The sequence below is a fragment of the Penicillium nucicola genome (genome assembly GCF_028828085.1).
Source record: "Penicillium nucicola strain IBT 29836 chromosome Unknown utg000005l, whole genome shotgun sequence".
NCBI classification, from domain to species: Eukaryota; Fungi; Ascomycota; class Eurotiomycetes; order Eurotiales; family Aspergillaceae; genus Penicillium; species Penicillium nucicola.
Window position 1 is genome coordinate 1,404,282 of NW_026643129.1, and position 20,188 is coordinate 1,424,469.

Below are 20,188 nucleotides of genomic sequence, written 5' to 3' on the forward strand. Positions count from 1 at the left end.
ATGGGCTGTGATATCTCATCCAGGTATTCGTGTGGCGATTGCTGGTTGGTGGTGGTTGAGGTGGAAGTGGTGTGGTGTGGTGCAAAGGTGAGGGGACAGTTGGCGGAACCCGAAGTCTGGGGAACCTCGGCATGCCGAGATTTTAGTGCCGCAGAGAATCTATGAGGAATTATATTTGCTATGATATGCTTCTCTGTTCGCTTGTATAGGATCTTCAAGGTATTATAGTATACAACCAATGCCCAGCAACGCCAATAATCTTTTTGTAACTCGTCTCTCACCAGCCCATCTCTACGCAGGAATGGCAGCCGCCTCTTTATTCTGCTCTGCCAATTCCGCCTGGTACTTGCTCAAGGCGACGTTCAGCGCATGCAGTGTCGGACCAAGCAGCTGGTTCACGACCTTTTGACCTCCCTGTACGCCTTCAAGGTTCGGCCGGATCTTGCGCTGAGTACGTTCGAATACCTCGCGCGCATGCTGCCTTAACTTGTCAACCTCGACCTTGCGATCGGCTTCTGCGTCATTTGCGACAGCTTTGATCCGCTCGGACGCTCGTTGGAGAGATTCAGCGAGGGATGCGACTTCGCCGGCACGGTCTGGGTTGCCTGATAGGTATGCCTGCCAGAACTGGTGCAGGAACTCCGTGGTTGTAGCGTGTGTCAGGGTGAGTCGGTCGAAGAGAGCTATTGAGAGGCCGAATGTCTCTGATGTTGATTGATCGCTTAGCTGGGCCCGGCGGTCACGCACTGCTTCCAGGATCTGGGCGAAGGAGTCATGAAGAGCGGCGGAGGAGCCTACTGGCCGTTGGATGGCGGGAGCATCTTCCATTTCCTCGTCCTCATCATTGCCAGGATCCACCAGTTTGCTCAATTGGGTATTTCCTTGTGCTGGGAGATCCTGCGCGATCTCTGCGCGAAGAGCCTGTAAAAGCTGGTCCGGGTCTTGTTGCGCAAACTGCTTGCTCTTGTCGTCTTCTTGCGTGCTAGAGAAGAATCGACTCTGATCACGAATATTCAATGTGATCCTGCTTTGCTCTTCATCACCACGGAGATCCTGCAGCTGGAGCTTTTTCCACGCCTCCTCATTCATGCCAACAGGCGCACTCATGTCACCATCTGACGGCGCCACATTAGCCATGATTTTCTCGCTGAGGCTGTTCAAAGTCCGAATGATAGGTACTTTATCCACACCCGACGGCCTCATATCAAGATCAGGCCGATTGCCACGCCGTTGGCTATGGTTGCCCTCATTGCCAGCAAGATCCAGGAAGTGGTGAATACCCCCTTCACGGCCCGGTCCAGCAGACTCATCCGTGCGCAGATATTTATCGAGAATCGCATCAGTGGCATCAGCATCAGAGATGCGCTCTCCACGAAGCTTCTTAAAAAGCCGACTCTGGAAGAACCGCGACCAAAATTGCTGCTCATTAAGCTTCGGCACAATCTCATCATAAACACGCTTAACAAGCGGATGCTGCGAGAAGATCAGCGCAATCTGCTCCTTGCTAATATTCATCCGGGTAACATTATCCCCCTCAACCCGCGGCTTCAGCGACGAAAGCACATTATAAGAGCCGCGCATCTGGCTCTGCTCAATAGCATGCGCGCGCAGTAGATGCAGCCGCGTCGACCAGAACTGTGACATGAACTGACCAGACGATAACGCATCAGGTTTGGTGTTCAAGCCCTCGGTGAACATGCGACGGAGATTTGAATCCGCTTTCAGCAATGACTGTTGTAGCTCGCCGTTCGTTCGGAGCTTGTTCTCGTCATCTAGTGGGTTCTTTGATGTCCCCGCTGACGTGACAGCATTTGCGATTGCCATCGCCGCAGACAAGCCTTCGCCACTTCCACCACCCGGCGTCGGTCCCGGTGTTTGCGCGGGTGTCTGCGATCTTAGCGTGTTGATCCGGGCACTGAGTGTTTCCTTGATGGCATCAGCCTGCGGTCGGGCATCCGCCCCACCGGTAAACTGGAAAACATATGCCTCGGGCGTGGCATCAGGAGGAGAATCGGGGGCGCGGGCAAAGATCTTCAGCATAACCTTTGGTTTGGAAGCTGGTGTCTGTTGTAAATCTGGACTAGCGGTTAGCCAACGCCAGCGCCAAATTCAAAAAGACAAGGCAATCCAGATCCAAGTCGGTCACACTCACTGGAAATATTGATTACTTGTATAGTGATCGGCTGTGCTGCACCTGTCGCTGCAGGCATCCATGTTACAGACGACTCATCGACTGAAATGGTCAAGGAGCCGTCCGCCTTCTTGTACGAAGCCGCTCCGCTCGGAGGTGCCATCGTCGCGAGTGTTGACAGCTTCCACTGTCCTGGGCAATGACACTGGAACCACCCATCGGGATGAGACTAAAATCTCCCCTCGGGCTGTGGTGTAGCTGAGGAAGAGTCTGGAGGCTTTGTGTGAGCTTGTGGTTGTTCGTTGTTCTGGTAGAAGTGATTGGCATGCGGCTCTTCTGAGTCGTATCACATGACAAGTGCCAAGCGTCACCTGTGAATTGATGCCCTAATGTGTTTGGTGATTGCTGGCTGGAGTTCTGGTTTGGAGTATGTTTCTTGAATGCAGTTAGTTCTATTTTGAGAGATTATTTTGTTGGAAGTCTGTCAGTTATGTGGCCAATTTCTGTAATTGTCGTCATTCGTCCGAATGGGAATTTATTTCGATTTCTTTTTGGTAATGATGCTTCTTGGAGCTTACTATTCCTCGCTGTGTAGTTTTCTATTGGCTGTCTTCTTCCGAGTCCAAGTGACAGACATATTAAGATAAAAGCAGCTTGGTGCCTAGAGCTATAGCCGTGAAACCTTAGCAACAGTCACTCATATTACGAAGCTCAAGAGAAAAAAAAAGTAGAGTTAATCAAGTTATGAGCAGAGATAAATACAAATAGTCAGCAAATCAACGCCAAAACCAATATAAACATCAAAAAACCAGGACACCGCTGAAGAGATCCCAGGATGCTATGCAAAATCAAATAGACGCGACCGAGAGCACGAACCCGAAAGCCAGGAGCCAGAATGCCGAAATTCGTAAACCATGTTGCGCGCCGCCATGCATAGACCGGATATCAACACTCATGATCGTCAAAAAACCCCAAAAAAATCAACGCAAAAAGTCAATGTGAAAAAGACAATGAAAAAGACAATGAAGTAACAAGAAAGTAGTCATGATCAGAAGCAATCCTCCCATAGGAAACGCAAAATCGAGAATAAATGAGAAACCAAGGGTATCGGCAAAAATAAAGATCCAGCGAGCACGCTTTTAGAACAGAACGCTCAAGCTATTGCAGATCATTTCTTGAACATATAGTGACCGTAGAGGCCGCCGACGTCGCCGACTGCCATAGGAATCTTGCGCATTCCCCACCAGCGCGCGCCCATTTTCCAGTAACGGGCGCCATCATCGATGGGTTGCTCGGGCATAGATGCTGGGTCGCGGACATACCAGCCACGTCGACCCAGGTCTCGCACCGTCCATCCGACGGAAACGCGCTGGGTCTTCGCCCGCTCCCGCAGAGGTGTGATAATCTTGTCACTAAACTCGACGACCTGCAAGGGGTAGCTCAGGTTCGAGAGTAGAAGACAGGTGCTTGTATTGAAGATGGCTCCAATGGTCATCTGGAGCACCTTGGCGAGATCAAGGTAGCAGAGAGTGCTGGGCTCGTTGTTCTCCTTTCCTGTTGCAGGGTCCTGGTACCGGGTGAAGAAGCAATTGACATCTTGGACTGAGAGCTCGGCTGAGCTCAAACCCAGCTCATGCAGGTGCTTGGTCAGAGGAACCAGGAATGGAACGTGGTCCGAAGTGATCTTTGCGCCGCCTAGGTTGAGGGAGCGGAGTGTGTCTGGAAGCTTGGGCAGCAGTGCCGAAACATCCTCCTCTTGCAGAAGGCGGAAACGGGTGGGGTCAGTCAACAGGTTCAGGTACACAAGAGATTCATTGACCGATGGGTGAGTGGTCAAGAACTCCACCAAGGCCGATGGGCGAAGGCGGGTGCATCGCGACAAGCTGAGGTGGGAAATGCGCGCTGTCTCTGGAATGAGGGCGAGCGCAGAGTCGTTGACCTGGGTGTGGGTCAAATCGAGGTGCGTCAAGTTGACCAATCGCGGAAGGAGGTGGTCAAACATCGGAGCGGGAATAGTGCTGCACTCATGGAGCGAGAGCCGTTTCAGGTTAGGCAAAGTCATGGGCAGAGCGGGCCCACCGACTAGGGCCTCTTGGAAGACGGCGGAGAAAGACTGAGTGGAGCAACCGCAGAAATCCACAGCGCGCAAATTCGCCAAACCCATCAATAGCTTCCGAATGATATCCACGCTGATATCGCCCTCGAGATGTTCCTGCAGCAAACATTCCTTCAAGTTAGGCAAGAGCTCCAAGCATTGCAAGAGTGTGCGCGAGGTCAGGTTTTGAATTTCGGCGTTCATCTGTTTGGTGCGGCCCAATCCAACGGAAGTGAAATGCGAGAAATCCAGGCGGCGCACAAGTGTGCCGAGAGCTGGGTACTGCGACATGTGGTTGAGAGCCTTGGAAAAGATGATGGAGTGCGGGAAAGTCATGTTTCTGTACAAGACGCCGAGCGTAGCCGCGTGCAAGGTATGCGAAGTAAGAAGGCATGATACCAAATCCACATTCCGAGGTGTGTAGCCATTGGGTGGGAGATCCAGTGCCAGGTTAGAGATGATTTGATCTAGATCAGTCAGTATATCAGAAATATCAACGGGGTCACCGCAACGCACCGAGGACTTCTGGGGGGAGCTTCTCCAGAGGTGAAGTGCCAGGAGGGGTCTGTAGCTCAACTACCTCCGGCTCCTTGGGAGGAGCCAGGTCCTGTGGCTTGTGGTCATGATCGTGCGATTCCCATGCCCAGCCCTTGGCCTGCAACTGGCCTAATCCGCGGAGGTCACTGTAACTGCGACTGAGGCTCTTACCGCCCAGTCGAATTTGCTTCCACCCCAGGAATCCACCACATGGGCAGCAGAAATCCGGGGCCTGTTGCATCTCCACGCCAGGACGCTCGACCTTGGGCTCGGTCTTGGGCTCTTGGGGAGATGGGGCTTGGTGGCTGTCTACGAACGATTGCGCAATTCCTAATCCCAGCGATCACGTCAGTCTCCGGTTTGGATTCTCACCCTGCTCTATACGTACCGTCTTCCACGTCTTCTTTGATCGAGCCGAACGAGGTGCGGCGCTGGCTGCTGGACCTGGATCCGTCGGGAGTGCCGCAGGGCGAGGGAGATGAGTCGCGGGAATGATAATGGTCTCCACACGGAATCGAAGTCAAGTGTGGGAAAGGAGGCTTGGAGTGCGAAGGGGAAGTAACGGAAGCCATGGTGAGGGTGAAGGCCCTCTATAAAGGGCCCTACAGTGGACTAGTCGGTGCCTCGAGAGTGGACCACGAAAAAAAAAATTCTACCGAAATTAAGAAAAGAAAAAAAGCTTCCCCAGATTCCAGAGAAAAGAAAGAGTAAAAAGCGAGCCCGGTCAATAGAAAGAGGATATTAACACCGTGGAATAACGGGGGTGTTAGGGCTTGTAGAGGGGCGGGGGGGGGAAAGAAAAATTGCGAAGCTGTTAGTCACAAAAAACCCGTGGTCCGCTGTTGCACGGCTGAGCTTCCGATCAAAGTTTGGTGAGTTTGGTGAGGTTTAGGATTGGAAGTTGAAGAGAGGTTGAAGAAGTAAAAGGCACGGGACCATAGCCACATGGGGGCGAACTCTTTTTTTCCCTTTCTGTCCGAGGTGGCGGATCTGAAGTGTTGATCCTCTGTTCGGAGGTTATAGGTTCATAGGGTTATTGGGCATTCCAGTTGATCTTGTATGTTGATTTGGGTTGGTTCTTCTTGGATTCTATTCTACACTATTAGTCTTCTAGCTTCATGCTTATTTTCTTTTGAATTTTAGTTTCCCCAAGCTACCCCTGCAGGTTGTTTTCTTTTTATGGGAACGGGTTGGGTTCCTCTGATCGGTATGCATGCGGAAAGTATGAGTATCGCCGGATTCGGACTCGACTAGATACTCAATAGAAGGATATCGAGCAGCACTGTCAGTTTCAGTTGTCTGCTGTAGTATAACCGTTGCTCGTAAAAAAAAAGTTCAGACAGCCTGTGGACCCCAATTCTATGACATAATCTGAAACCTTGCCCAGGTGTGAGTTCTCCAAGGTTGCTGTTGCTTGTTGCTGGTTGCTGGTTGCTGGTAGACCTGGTCAGCCGATCATGGTCAATCCGATGCATCCGCCCCAGACAAAGGAGTTCTAGTTACCTAACAGCCTGTCACATCCCTGCACACCTTCAATGCACCTCCGGCGCCATTCCTAAAGGTTGACGGTGCGGGGAGATGCGCGATTACATAATGACAACTCCAACACATCACCTGATGAGGTCCGTGTCCCTTGCATAGATGACATAAGGTCAATTCGTTCTTTATTAGACGGCATTCCTCGATCAAACTAGTTGACTAGTCCAGTAACATCGCCTTCACCGACATTATTCCACACTAGCCTCTGACTAGCCAAGCCCATCGAGTTGATCGCTCACAATTCCCGGTCCTTATATGGCGTCTCATCTGCTCCACTGCGCTCCCCTTCCTCAACTTGCTCTCTCTCTCCCTAGATCTCAACCATGTTGATGGCCCGCATCGACTACCTTTGTGTATTTTAGGATGGACTAACAAGAGTCACTCCAACTCACACAGCATATTTGTACGACTTACGCGACAGAATTGGCGAGGCTTAGCTCTTGCGCCCACTTGAAGCGTATGCGACATGGTCCAATTCCCAACGCTCAACACCGAGTTGACGTCGGTATGTTCACCACTCCCTCGCAAGCCGGCTATCCATAATTATTGGTGTGAATGAGGCATGGGAGGTGTGGACAGCATGCCGGCCAAGCCTTGGTCAGTAGTGCGGTTGCACTATTTCCGCGGAGTTGGTACTGCCAAGGTCTGTGGATTGCAGACTCGACAGGATTCACTCTCTCCTTGCTCAATTTTGGCGTCGCCAATGTTTAGCGCTTTGGCGCCCAATATTTGCTAAGCTACCTAACAAGCGCTGCAGATCATTACTTAGTGTATGATCTATTGATGTGGAATGGTGAGTTGGGCATCTTTCTTTCTGCCACTACACCTTATGTTGTGAGAAGTATTTCCAACGTGTCCTTCTATGATGATCGTTATCTTAAGCGTTTCCTATTACCTGACAAGCCCATAAGTTACTTGGGAATGTTGAAATTTTGTGAAGATCCTGAAAAGAACTATTGCCATTGTATGCAATTTGTGTGGCACTATCTCCGCGATTTGTCTTGGTTCTTACTTGGGCCTCGCTGACCCTGTCAAGTTATACAGGTTTCAGCCTTTCAAAGGCTAGAGGGACTTGCAGGTTCATCAAGTCTCATCCATGTCTATAGACTGCCTTCAAGGGTCATTGGGTATGAACATCGGTGGTTATCATGACATTATAGTCTGATTGTCACAACCAACCAGCATGCGACTTAAACTAACGTAAGCGTCACTTTTCCCTGGCGCTTCCAATCAATACATTTCCACAGTATCAAAAGATATATCTCCCTTAAGACGTTAAATATGATAAGCCCTTCCACTTCTCATGTATGAGAGATCACGTGTCCCTTCTCTATATAACACAACCTGATACCAACCTCCTCAAACACACTTTAAAATACATCTCCGTCCTAGATGATTACTATACCATTCCATCCACCAGCATGTCGTACCAATACACCAAATAGAAGTTCATAAACAAATACAGTACTACAGTACACTCCATACAGCCCCTGCACTAGCAGGCTACCAACCCAATCTAAAACACAATCAGGTCTAAGCTCACTATAAACGTGCGAAGTAGATTGAAAGTCACAGTAAAATCCGAAACAAGGGCCCCTCAGACTTCACCTCGGAGGGACATGCATGGGAATGCCAAAACACAACTTTTCTCGCTCTGGATCTAGATCTAGATCCTGATTCAGATTTAGATAAAGAGTCTTCCAGTCTCGGCTTCTATCCGAGTCAGCTGTCAGACAGTCCGGTCATACAATCAAGTACCCAAGCAAGTCGTGGCGTGTTGGTTTCTCGGGTACCCGGGCTCCCGTGCGGAATACGGGATATTGGCCACTGGGCTGGGCCGATGCTTTCTCTTTCTTGGTTCTTGATTTTACGTGTTTTGAATTTTACAGAGGATTGTTACATATACTCCGTACGTACAAAACCATTGTTTGAGTTTGCTTTTTGGGTGTTTTTGGCTTTATCGTGGCTTGTTTTGTTCTAGAAGGTTTCTTGTGCGGGGGTCCTGGATTGTCTGAGACAATGTCTTGTTCGTAAAAATTATGCTGGACACCGATGATACAAGGACAATTCCACTGGAATGTGAATCATGTATGCATAATTTTGATATTATATATGGTAGATGCAAATACTATTAACGCAGAGCGAGTAAATAACGTTAAAGTTCATCGATTAAGGCTGATAAAGACATCACTATGTCGTCAACGACTATCAACGACTGAAGAGAAGTATTACGAGGAGAAAATTACGGTAAAGCCACACATCAGAGAATTGAAAAAAAAAATTGCCATGTGGTATTGGAGCAGTCCTGGGAATATGACTGCATGCGGAAAAAATGCAAGTGAAAAAAAAGTCAAAATCAACAAAAAAGCGAAATCTTGTTCGCGTCATGACACATGGGAATAGAATCCAGTCTAAAAAAATGGAGGGAAGAAAATCAGAAGTTTGAAACCACCGACCGGATCGTGTTTTGCAGATCAAAAAGTAGAAATGGAAAAGTAGATTCGGTCTTCTCTCAGGCCAGTCAGTCTGGCGCGAACCAGACTGACGAACGTGACAAAGGATATCAGAAGTCCTAGATCCCAGAACCCCACAATTTCAACCAAAAGAAATAGCCAAAAGGGGAACATGCGTGAGAGGATGGTGGGAAGAAGAGAAGTCTATGAAAACGACATGACATAATATCAAAAGGAAAAACGCCACAGATATAAGGAAATCCTTCGAGCCCTGGCAGAGCGTATTGTTTTTTGAGTTTCGTTTCAGCGTGAAAAGATATCCCAAAGAGTTCTCGTCATTTGACTGTTTACTCAATGGCGGAGGTAGCCTCACCGTGCAGGACGGGGTTGACCTTGGGGTTCCACTTGAGCTGGAAGTCGGCGCCCAACTCCTTGGCAATGGCGGCCTTGACAGCCTCGAGAACGTTGTCGAAGACACCGAAGTTGGCAGGGCTGTCGGGGGCGTTCTCGCCAGGACCACCCTGGAAGACACCGGTGCGAACAAGGCAGGTGTTCCAGCCGTACATGTTACCACCGATGATGTCGGAGGCGGGGTTGTCACCAACCATGTAGATGTTCTTGGGGATGCGGGCCTCGCCGTGGAGCTCCTCCATCCAGGACTTCATGACCTCGTCGGCGTAGGTGTAGGTAGCACGCTCGGGCTTACCGTAAACGACACGCTCAAGATCGACACCGGTGAGGGTCTTGTACTGGGCTTCAATGGCGATACGGAAGGCACCCTGGGTGAGACGGGGGAGACCCTTGTGCTCGGTGGGCATGAGGAGATCACCCTGGGAGAAGTAGATGGGGATGCGGGTGGCAACGGGGTCCTTGGCCTTGGTTCCGATCATACCGTTCTCGGCGAGGAGGAGATCCATGATGACCTGCATATCGGTCTGGTAATCACGGGAGTCGGCGAAGACCATGATGGCATCGAACTTGACCTTGGAGAAGTCGCGGGGCTTGGCCTGAGCGCGCTCCTCTTCGGTGAGGGTAGCCCAGGGAGAGATGGAGGGGTCCCAGGCGAGGAGATCCTTGGGGTGAACGACGGTCTTGAAACCGTAGTTTTCAGCAACCTCACGGATCTTGAAGCCTTCACCACCAAGGACGAGAACAGTCTCGTAGTACTCAGCCAAGGCCTGCATGGGAGTGTGAGACTGGATGAACTGGTCGGTGGAGATTTCCTGCTCAAGGACCTCGCTGAGCTGAGCACAGCGAGCCTCCTCGGTCTTACCACCACCGTTGGTCAAGAGGATGTGAGGAATGCGAATGCCAAGCTCGTTGTCACCGTTGAGCATCTTGAGAGCAACCTTGGCCTCCGCAATGGCGTGGTTACCGTGTGCCAGCACACCGTCAATGTCAAAGGCGAAAGCCATGTTCTTAGCCTTGGCAACCTTCTCAGCGGACATATCCTGGACCTGAGAGGCCAGGATATCCCGGGAGACGGAAGGACGGCCAGTCTTCTGCACGGAAGACAGGCGGGACATGCGAGGAGAGCGAGGAATGGGGAGCGATGTGCCGAAGGAGTTACGCGAGCCACGGCGGTCCTTCATGGAAGGAGCCAAGCTCAGGTTGTGCATGAATGAAGCGGCATCACTGATGGCGCTGCGGGTGGCGGGGATCTCGATGGTGTTGCCGCCCTCAGAAGGGATAGCGAGGCCAGAGCCAGCACGCTGGTCCCGGGGAGAGAGAGCACCCTGACCCTCGGTCTGGCGGGGGTCCTGGGGAGCAATGTCGGCGTCGTCGAAGCGAGGCATGGTGAAGGTGGGGGTGATTGGAATAGAAAAAAAGTAGAAGAGAGAGAAAGACTTCTACTTAGAGTCACTGACACAGGACTCAATGGGAAGAATTAAAGGGTATGAAGATGAAAGGATGGAAACTGAATAAAAAAAAAGTTAGGAGCGGGCTTTCAGCATATATATACACCTGAACAGGAGGATACCGAGATTGGTATGCCTTTTACAGAGGATCCACTCGGGTATCATCATTCCTAGGAATTATCGTCATCATTTGGCAAGATAGCAGTTGCGGTAGAGTGGACCATGGTGCGAAACAGAGGTACAGAGTACCTGCGTCATTGTGGCTGACACAGTGTCAGACCATGTACCCGATACACGGGACCAGAAGTAAAAGCAGCCGGTTGATTGGGCATACACCGAAGAAAGAAAAGTGAGGTCTGAGACTGATTGGATAAGAAGGCGGTTCGTGGGCCGGAGATGGGAAGAGCTGCGACGATGACGATCGGGCGGGTCAACCGTTTCGGTGATGTCATCCTGCAAATTACGGTATGGTCAGGTATGGTATGGTGTAATTCAGTGTATTGCCAGTGCCCGGATTCAAGAGTGATTATTATTATTATTTTCATGCACAAGCATATTCGGGATATTTGGGACATTGAATGCTTGGAGGATCGACACGGGGATACTACATAGTGGTCAAGGGCATATATATGCGGTAGTTTATAGTTTGACCAGCAATGGTGGCTCAAGTGGCTGCGACTGTAAGCTGATTCCGGAGACAATAAAATAATTCAATTCCAACCTACCCCTCCACCCCACCTTCGTCATCGCTTGAGCTCTCCCCCCCACCCAGTCCTCTTCTACTTCAGAACCTCTCTTCCTCCTTTGCCTCTATCAACTATTCACAAATTTATACTATCACTATGTCTTCAGGAAAGACTTGCACATTGAGCAACGGAGTTACACTCCCCGCCGTTGGTTTCGGTACCTTTGCCAGCGAGGGCTCCAAGGGCGAGACCTACGCCGCCGTCACCTGCGCTCTCGAGACTGGTTACCGCCACCTGGATTGCGCCTGGTTCTACCTCAACGAAGATGAGGTTGGCGATGGAATCCGTGATTTCCTCGCTAAGAACCCCTCCGTCAAGCGTGAGGACATCTTCGTGACTACCAAGGTCTGGAACCACCTGCACCGTTACGATGACGTTATCTGGTCCTGTGAGAACTCTCTCGAGCGGATGAAGCTCGACTACATCGACCTCTTCCTCGTTCACTGGCCCATTGCCGCCGAGAAGGAGACACAAGAGAAGCCCAAGATCGGCCCCGATGGAAAGGTAAGCTTCCTCTCCGATTACGCGAGCAGCAAACAGCAAGCAAAGAGCATCAATTAACCCAATCTCTAGTACGTCATCCTTAAGGACCTCACTGAGAACCACGAGGAGACATGGCGCGCCATGGAGAAGCTCAACGCTGATGGCAAAGTCCGCGCCATTGGTGTGTCCAACTGGACCATCCCCCAGCTTGAGGCCATGACCAAGTACGCCAAGATCATGCCCCAGGTCAACCAGATTGAGATCCACCCCTTCCTCCCCAACACCGAGTTGGTCAACTACTGCTTCTCCAAGAACATCCTGCCCCAGGCCTACTCTCCTCTGGGCTCGCAGAACCAGGTCCCCACCACCGGTGAGCGTGTCGCCGAGAACAAGACCCTCAACGAGGTCGCCGAGAAGGGCGGCAACACACTGGCCCAGGTCCTCATTGCCTGGGGTCTCCGTCGGGGCTACAGCGTTCTCCCCAAGTCCTCCAACCCCAAGCGCATTCAGTCCAACTTCAAGAGCATCGAGCTCAGCGATGAGGACTTTGCCGCCGTCAACAAGGTTGCTGAGGGCCGTCACTGCCGCTTCGTGAACATGAAGGATACCTTCGGATACGATGTCTGGCCCGAGGAGACTGCCAAGGGTCTGTCTCTTTAAATGCAAAACGAAGACTACGACTGGGAGGATATGTGTAATGAACAGACTACGACATCTGTAAGCCTTTAGATGAATTGGATATACCTACTCCGTATCCTGTATACGGAGTACCATCTACATCTCACACAAGCCTCATTTTCTGTACCATGTTTCATACTGTAGTCTTGTAGTTTCAGATTTCAGAGTTTCGTATAGCTCGGCAACCTCGCCAGGTGAGAAGCGGTCCCGACGATGTCATTTGGCGGGCTTCGTAAACCTCAGCACTCCACACACCGGCCGCAATAGTCAGGATCCACTAGTATGAAGGGGTCCAATCACTCGACGGTCAATCACAAACCTGGAATTAAGATTACAAGGAACGGGGTGTTACATTTGCATTCACATTTACGGAGTACATATTACGGAGTGAGTACTTGTAATTCCATGAAAAGATCAAATCCAGACCAAACCCCCCCAATTCCAGTCACGACCCAATCTCCAAGTTCAAGATCAATGGCAATGTGCATACTGCAGACACCAGGTTACACCGTACCTGACAATCCCCAATCCAAATGCAGGCCGGACCCGGCAGCCCAAAGCAAGGGGTGAAAAAAAAAGAAAGGAAGAGGAATAAGGTAACACCCAAGCCAGCCCTAACAGCCAATAACATCCAGTGAAGTTCACCCTTACAGGAGTTATGTAACTTGACTGCTGATTGCCCCATTTCCACGGTTCCATACATGTACAAGTAACCCTAACGTTAAGTTAACTTACCAAGCGGATAACACAACCCCCAAAAAGGAGCAGAGTGCTCCGATGTAAACGATGTCATCCAAGGTGTGGCAGGGCCCTGCGCCACTGCATCGGGCTCAGCTATTCTCGCGCGCTTGTCCTGTTTCGGGACTAGTGTGCAGCGCAGAGTCGAACACCGGGCGATGTCGGGTTGCTAGCCCGTGTTTGGTAGGGGAACACCGAGAACCAAATGGGGGAATGGTTTAGCTGTATTATTTAATCAGGGGTTTTTTTCAGTTGATATCAGTGGTTGTGCTATTGGTGTTAGTGTAGTGTTAGTCGGGTTAGTGTTGGTTAGTGTCTTAGGGAATGGAGGGGTTTGGAGGGGTTTGGAGGGGTTCACTCTTGATATTGTTCCGTTCGTGTCTTGTTTTTTTGGAAAGTGTACTCGGTACCTCAGGGCCCGCGGGAATCCATGGTTGGTGCGCTGGTACCTGGTACCTGAGATTACTGTTTACCTAATGTTTCATTCTATTCCCTATGGTCGTTCGTTGCTTGCGATTGGCTATAGTCCACGGTCGTTCTTTACTTTCGGTCTACACTAGAGAACAGTAGTACGAATGAGGCATTAAATTCAATGGACAACGCAGATGGTTACTCTACCCACTACAAACTCTGGATTGCGTGGTTTCTTTTGGCCGGTCGTAGCTCGGGTTCTAAGAGGCTCCGATGCCGAGTTGAGATCGGGGATCCCGATTCTTGACCGGGAGGAACTTTGGTGGATTACTTTGGACCGGGGAATTAGGACCGGTTTCTCTGGTGGGATGAGGTTGGGAGACTGGTGACGTCTGTTGTCTAAACTAGGTGTCCGGTAGTAGGCTAGGGAAATACTTGGTAGACTACAGTAGGTGTACATTGGAGCTTGCATACGACAGTCGTATGAATTTGCATGGGACCGGTCAGAAATTATACTTGGGGTGCATTGCAGTGCATTATATTGCATTATATTGCATCCGACATAGACCTGGGAGTAGTAACGTAGTCAAGGACAGATATAAAGCCGCTGATCAATGCACACCGTACACCTGCAACCTTGGAAGCAGACAAGTACAGTACGCAAAATTGAAATTTGCAAATCTCAGCGATCAGCGCTGTACCGGGTATACATACCAGTATCAAGCCACGAACCAGTCCAGCAGGGGCCTAGGGCCAGCAGGGCCAGGCCCGACAACCCCTAATTGGGCCAAAGATAACCCAAATGCAACAGAGGGAATGCCTCTGACACGAGGGATCATCCCAGAGAACAGACCACAAACGCGCTGTCCGCCCTGTAATATCCCTCAAGTCAAAGCGGCTAGTTGCATACAAGCAAGTATTAGGTTAGGCTAAACTGAGACTGATTTTCGGAATGTTCGACCCGAGCTTGCGATACGTAGGAGATCCGTACTGGGATTGGGGGATTGGATGGTTAGTCCGAGAGTGGTACTCCGCGCCAACTCCGAAAGTGAAGTTGAAGTTCGTGCGCAACGGCACAGACGTCATTCTGCATGATTTCGGCATGATGTCGGCATAGGGCGGCTGGGCCGTGCTATACGATCTTATCTAGATCGAAAGGGTGAGGGGGTAAGAGTATCATTTTCACGAGCATTCAAATGGATTTGTGAAACTAATACGTGTAAAGGGAATCAGGAAACAGAAACAAAAAAAAAAAAAAAACAGGCAATTGGTATCTTAAGCACAAGCCAAACTCCCTGCATATATAGAGAGGATCAAGAAAGACAGCACGCGACAAGTTGAATGTCTACGTAGTATACACCGATCAAGATCTTGATCGGACCCGGCGAGCTGTGGGCGTGCACCCTGCGCTGACCTGGAGCATGCTCTTCTCCTTGTTGCTCCGAGTCGGAATACCACTTTGGGAGGGAGCCGGGGCCAAGGACGTGGGCGACTTGGGCGTCAGCTTGCGGCGACCCTTGGTTGGCGTAGAAGGGCCAGGGGCCGAGGCTGGAGGGCTGGTGCGAGCACCTTTCACAGGAGTCCCAGAGCCCATGGCCCCCGAATCGCCCAAACGCCTCACCCGGCGTGAGCGCGGGGGTACAGTAGCGGGTGCAGCAGCGGCAGTAGGGACGGTCGGGCCGCTCTCCGGCCCACCATCCTCCCGAGTCTTAGGCTCTGACTCTGACTGTATTTGGCTACGGCTGCTGCGCTCACTGGCTGCAGTGTTCTTCTCTGACCGTTTGCCAGATCGGCGAGGGGTAGCGCCGACGTCACTGGTGCATCTCTCACCCTCCTCCTCTTGGTCATCTGTGAAATCCTTGTATTCTTCATACTCAGCCATGCGCTCCTCATTCCATGACACTTGCTTTCGCTTGGTAGATCGGCTGCTAGGGCCCTTGTGGTCTGAGCGCACATGCTTGTCATCGGCTTCAAGCTCCTCGGACTGTTGAGCCAGAGCTTCAAGGGCGACCTGAGGGAAAACAGACTTGCCCTTGTTGAGTCGGGTGTTGCGCTTTGTGGCCAAAGCCACCTCCTGGGCCTCGGTGCGCTGCAGGAAAATGAACTCCGTTCCTTTTGCACGGCGGAGCGCGATAGTGTTGCGCACAGCAGGGACACTGGTGGATGGAGCCTTGGCGCGAGTGCTGCGACGGCAAGCAGGGCTTGCAGGGGCAGTCTCTTCCTGTAGGCCCTTCACAACCTCATCCTGGGCCTCGGCACGGGCAAAGTCGAATTTACTAGGCGAGATCTGCAACTTGATAGGCGAAGGAGAATTCGTAGTGAGCTCCTCTAGCGCACGACGCGATCGTGGGGTTGAGCATTCGATCTCAGGCTCCTCTGGGCTGGAGGATTCCTCAGTCACTTCCACGTCGGTTTGGGCAGCCTTGGCTGCACGCTTCGCCTTGGCCCTCGACAAGAAGTCATTTAGCAGCTCTGCATCCTCTCCGTCGAGAGAGCTGCGCAGTGCCGATCGCACCAATTTCACTTCCTGCTCTTGCGTCAAGTCGTCGACGGCCTTAGCGGGTGCTGCATTGTTGATCACTGCACTTGCCTCCTGGACCGGTCCAGACTGCTCATCTGCAGGCTTAGGCGACGCCACACCGTCGAGGCCCATGTCCATGGCATCATTGTAAACGGGGGTCTTGGCCGAAAACAAACCTAGAGGCCGCGGCGAGGCGTTGAGAGCTGCATCCTGGTGGGCGTCAGTGGCAGCTTCGGCCTGAGCAGCAAAATTAAAAACGCCCTGGGAGGTCTCGTCGTGAATATTGAAATTGAATTCTGGTAATTTGCCTGTTACTGTCAGCCGGACGTTCACCATAACATGATCGCCAAGACATGCTATAGACGAAATACTCACGTCGCTTGCGAGATGCCTCCATTTCCCACTTGGTCTCCAAGAAAGACCGCCCACGTTGTTCAGCGTCAGTTTCGTGGTCCACCGACTGCGTTGGGTCAACACATTGGCGCTTAACTCCGCGCTGATAATCCGAGTTGTTCGAGACGCCGATAGACGTGTTTTTACTTTCCGTCGCGTTCATATTGCTAAAGGGGAAGCGAATGCGCTTCCACAACTTGCGAGACTTGTCGCCCGCCCGAACAGGAGTAGAAGGCTTGCGATCCCAAAGACGTGGCAGCGCGCTCAGGGCTTTGATAGGTGTGAAGCTAAAAGAACTTTCGGGAACAGGTTTGGCGGCGTCGCTATAGAATGCTGTTGTCAGCGCTGGGACTATGTGGCGGATTTGTGTGCTGGTCAAAACAAGGAGGGGGCGACCCCTGAACGAGGGGCTTTCCAGGCGCGTTTTTGTTTGGAGGAGTAGGTATAAGGACGAGAGCTATGGAGAGTAGAAATGACATACCTGGCTTGCGCCTGCGAGGGTGGCATGTTTTCCATTGTTGTCGCGTGGAATGTGTCAAAAAGCCGTTGGAATTTGGGGTTGGGCTGGGTGTATGTTCAGTAAAGTCGAGTTATTGAGAGCGCATTGATACGATGCTAATCACAGGATGTCGGTTGGGATATAAACCCTTGATTAAGCATATGTCGAATAGTGATGAGTTTGAAAAGTCATCGGACTGCCCGTTGTGGTTTTGCTTTGATGCTTTTGTCCCGTTGCCTGGCCAACGCTTCGTAGCCCACGTAGCGGTCAAGTCTCGGGTAATTGATGATGAACGTGGGACTGTAGTAGGACTGTTAGGCTGATGGGCTCGAAGGGATCTGATTTGGCTTGTGTTGATACCAGCTGCAGATAGAATGGTGACAATATCGAACTGGAGGTCAACTGGTGTCAAAACCCGCGACAGATTATTCACTGTAGAGGAATTGCGGACACAACGTGAACTACAAGTTAACGCTCCATATTTTATCTTTCTGTTCTTTTTCTTGGTTTGTATGAATAGGAAGTTGTTTGTCATGGCCAGTGGTGACTTAGCATGTCTTTTCAACATCTATCGAGGGCGATATATATACTAGAGTGACTCAATCAACGGAGAAGGGTTACTCGTAAAACGACATAATTAATGTAGAAACAATAAGCTACACCGAAGTGAGAGAATAGTTGACTGTATGACTTCAAGACACATTTTCTACAAGCTATATGAATGTCGAGAGACAAAAAATAAACCGTATCTCCACTTGTCGCCCCGTCCGTAAGTACTCTTGATGAGCACAATACAGACACTTTCCACCAAAAAAGCAACAAAAAAAAGGAAACAAAGCGAGGTGATACAGCCAGAGAAGCTCTCATATCGATCTTGGAATTCAGCAGATGCGCCTACACCACAGAGTCCTCACTCACAAGGAGAGAGGGGCATAGACGCTCTCCATGTTTTGCCGTGAGGTAAACCATGAAGCGCAAATTTCCGGAGTATAATTTGACTTGGCAAGAAAGAGAAAAAACTAGAAAGGAATAAGGGAGAAGTGAGGATTCTCATAGCGAGAGCGTTTGCTCCCGTCGAGTCGTGTTCTACCGACAAAAGGCGAGAGAAAACAACCGCCACTCAACAAGCAAAGATCAAATGAAAAGTCTCAAGTCGTGTCTCATTAATCGTGATATGCTACCGCCAGCAAAGAACGAAGAGGAAAGGCTAAAAGGGGAAGTAGACCCTCATCAAAACAGCTTCTCTTCCAAGTCCCGTTCATCGAACGGATCTCCGAATTCATCTATGAATCAGCAAGTCAGCACATACAATTCAACACAGCCCTGGAAAGTCCTGGAGATTTCCAAAGAAGATATGATATGGCCACACACCTAGGCTGAAGTCCTTGTCAGTAACAAACTCCAAAGCCCGATGAACATCATCCTGAGCGCGCTTGGACTTCCAAGCCGCAATTCCCGATTCCCATTCCCCAGCCTTATCCGTGACAGACCCTTTGCGCACTTCCACTGAAGCCCGCATGTCGGAAAGGGGAGGAGCTGAATGATGTGTCTGCGAGCCGGGCGGAGAGAGCTCCGTTGCGCTGGCTGGAGCTTGGGCGATACCTGTAGGCGTGCGGGCACCGGTGCCACCTTCGTGGCCGCTGTGAAGGGAGCCGACTGATGAAGTCATTTCAGAGTCACCGTCTGGGTCGGTTGGATCTGATGGTTGTGTTAATGGATGGATGGAAGAGGTGTGGGAAGAAGGCGAGGCAGAGAGGGCTGCAGGTGGGTATGGAGCTTCGCTATCGATACCGCGGGCCCACTGTGCTCTTGGCCTTGCAAGGTTGGAGGCAGGCAATGAGGGACTTACCCTGAGCCATGAGGATATCAGAAATGAACCGAGTCAATATGCAGATTGGTGGTTTGGAGTTGGAGATTATGTGGGCGGTGATGTTGGGGCGGTGGCCCCGGGATTAGTGAATTTTCTTCTTTCCTTTAAACGTTCCTTATGGACTGAACATACAATTATCGTCGCTTTTGAATATTCGCTTGCATATTACGTTCCTTGAGAACTCCTCTAGATCACTCTTTACCTTTAATCCCCTGTGATTTTCCACTTGAACGTGCTGTGTGCAATGAGCGCAAACCCCGGAAATGTTCCCGATGCCTGGGAGGATTCGTGGGAAAACCAAGTCGATGTATGTGAGGATTTGCAACTCATCAGCACTCGCTAGTTGCAGCCTAGGCTTTGGAAATAAAACAACAATACTGATGGCTATGCACCAGACACTAGACTCAACGTCTACCCCGCCAGAGAAGAAAGTCTCGTCAAAGGTGACCAAGGCGCAACGCCGAGCGCAACAAGCAGAATTCAATCGCCAACTATGGGCTGAAGCGTATGCATTCCCGCGAGTTGAATCTTTGCCCTTCATACATTAATTGAACACCCAGTGACACCCCCGAAACATTCCACTTCGCCGAAGCCCGCGCGGAGGTACCTCTGAAGCAGGACTTCAAGCCGGCCGTCACACTACTCAGCAGGAAACCGCAGCTAGTAACGAGACAAAATTCTTCAGGGGGAGTTCGACTTGCAGCAGCGGGACTCAATCAACTTGGACTTGACGACGACGACTCAGACGACGAAATCAAGCCGGCCGAGCCAACACCCGAAGAGCGCCACGCCATCGCACTCAGGAACCGGGAAGAGAAACAGCGCAAGTACGAAGAAGTTCGTGAACGCCTGTTCGGTAGTTCTTCTGCTACTGTCTCTGGCAACTCATCGCCGGGGAGTACGACCCCGCCTCGACAGAACCATACCAGTGAGGGTAGAGGCAGGGGCAAGGGCCGTGGTGTTGGTGGCGGTAGCAGGGACCTGCGAGAGAAGAGAGACTCTTCATCTGCGTCTAGCAAGTCATCTAGGCATCTCTACGACCCGTCTAGTCCTGGGAAATCTAATGCTCCGTTCTCTCGGGGAGGAGGCCGGCCGCAGGTTGAACGGTCTGGCTCTGATACACCTCCGCAGCAACCCGTGCGCGCTCCTCGAGGCCCTGATGCCAGTGGAAGAGGTGGATTCAAATTTGGCAATAGAGGTTCTCGGACTGGTTAATATACTTTTCGTCCCTATTG

General features: G+C 51.0%; 7 protein-coding genes across 7 annotated transcripts; 2 read left to right on the forward strand and 5 right to left on the reverse strand.

Annotated features, from left to right (window-relative positions):
* Nucleotides 1-291: 291 nt before the first annotated feature.
* On the reverse strand, nucleotides 292-2,294 carry N7511_005601 (TFIIH subunit TFB1 family protein; the record flags this gene model as incomplete). The annotated part of the gene is made up of 2 exons (XM_057127978.1): nucleotides 292-2,075; nucleotides 2,153-2,294. 2 exons carry the CDS (start codon nucleotides 2,292-2,294, stop codon nucleotides 292-294), a joined length of 1,926 nt encoding a protein of 641 aa, XP_056984495.1.
* Nucleotides 2,295-3,299: 1,005 nt separating this feature from the next.
* Nucleotides 3,300-5,335, reverse strand: N7511_005602 (Leucine Rich Repeat domain protein; the record flags this gene model as incomplete). The annotated part of the gene is made up of 3 exons (XM_057127979.1): nucleotides 3,300-4,693; nucleotides 4,743-5,093; nucleotides 5,152-5,335. The coding sequence occupies 3 exons, from the start codon at nucleotides 5,333-5,335 to the stop codon at nucleotides 3,300-3,302; spliced, it is 1,929 nt and encodes a 642-aa protein (XP_056984496.1).
* Nucleotides 5,336-9,102: 3,767 nt separating this feature from the next.
* N7511_005603 (phosphatidyl synthase) lies at nucleotides 9,103-10,551 on the reverse strand (the record flags this gene model as incomplete). Its single annotated transcript, XM_057127980.1, has 1 exon — nucleotides 9,103-10,551. The coding sequence occupies one exon, from the start codon at nucleotides 10,549-10,551 to the stop codon at nucleotides 9,103-9,105; it is 1,449 nt and encodes a 482-aa protein (XP_056984497.1).
* A 905-nt stretch (nucleotides 10,552-11,456) lies between these two features.
* On the forward strand, nucleotides 11,457-12,503 carry gldB (putative glycerol dehydrogenase (GldB); the record flags this gene model as incomplete). The annotated part of the gene is made up of 2 exons (XM_057127981.1): nucleotides 11,457-11,864; nucleotides 11,934-12,503. The coding sequence occupies 2 exons, from the start codon at nucleotides 11,457-11,459 to the stop codon at nucleotides 12,501-12,503; spliced, it is 978 nt and encodes a 325-aa protein (XP_056984498.1).
* Nucleotides 12,504-15,033: 2,530 nt separating this feature from the next.
* On the reverse strand, nucleotides 15,034-17,100 carry N7511_005605 (uncharacterized protein; the record flags this gene model as incomplete). Its single annotated transcript, XM_057127982.1, has 3 exons — nucleotides 15,034-16,499; nucleotides 16,567-16,907; nucleotides 17,066-17,100. 3 exons carry the CDS (start codon nucleotides 17,098-17,100, stop codon nucleotides 15,034-15,036), a joined length of 1,842 nt encoding a protein of 613 aa, XP_056984499.1.
* A 1,213-nt stretch (nucleotides 17,101-18,313) lies between these two features.
* N7511_005606 (uncharacterized protein) lies at nucleotides 18,314-18,942 on the reverse strand (the record flags this gene model as incomplete). The annotated part of the gene is made up of 3 exons (XM_057127983.1): nucleotides 18,314-18,366; nucleotides 18,455-18,781; nucleotides 18,933-18,942. The coding sequence occupies 3 exons, from the start codon at nucleotides 18,940-18,942 to the stop codon at nucleotides 18,314-18,316; spliced, it is 390 nt and encodes a 129-aa protein (XP_056984500.1).
* Nucleotides 18,943-19,197: 255 nt separating this feature from the next.
* On the forward strand, nucleotides 19,198-20,168 carry N7511_005607 (uncharacterized protein; the record flags this gene model as incomplete). The annotated part of the gene is made up of 3 exons (XM_057127984.1): nucleotides 19,198-19,260; nucleotides 19,349-19,458; nucleotides 19,514-20,168. The coding sequence occupies 3 exons, from the start codon at nucleotides 19,198-19,200 to the stop codon at nucleotides 20,166-20,168; spliced, it is 828 nt and encodes a 275-aa protein (XP_056984501.1).
* Nucleotides 20,169-20,188: the final 20 nt, after the last annotated feature.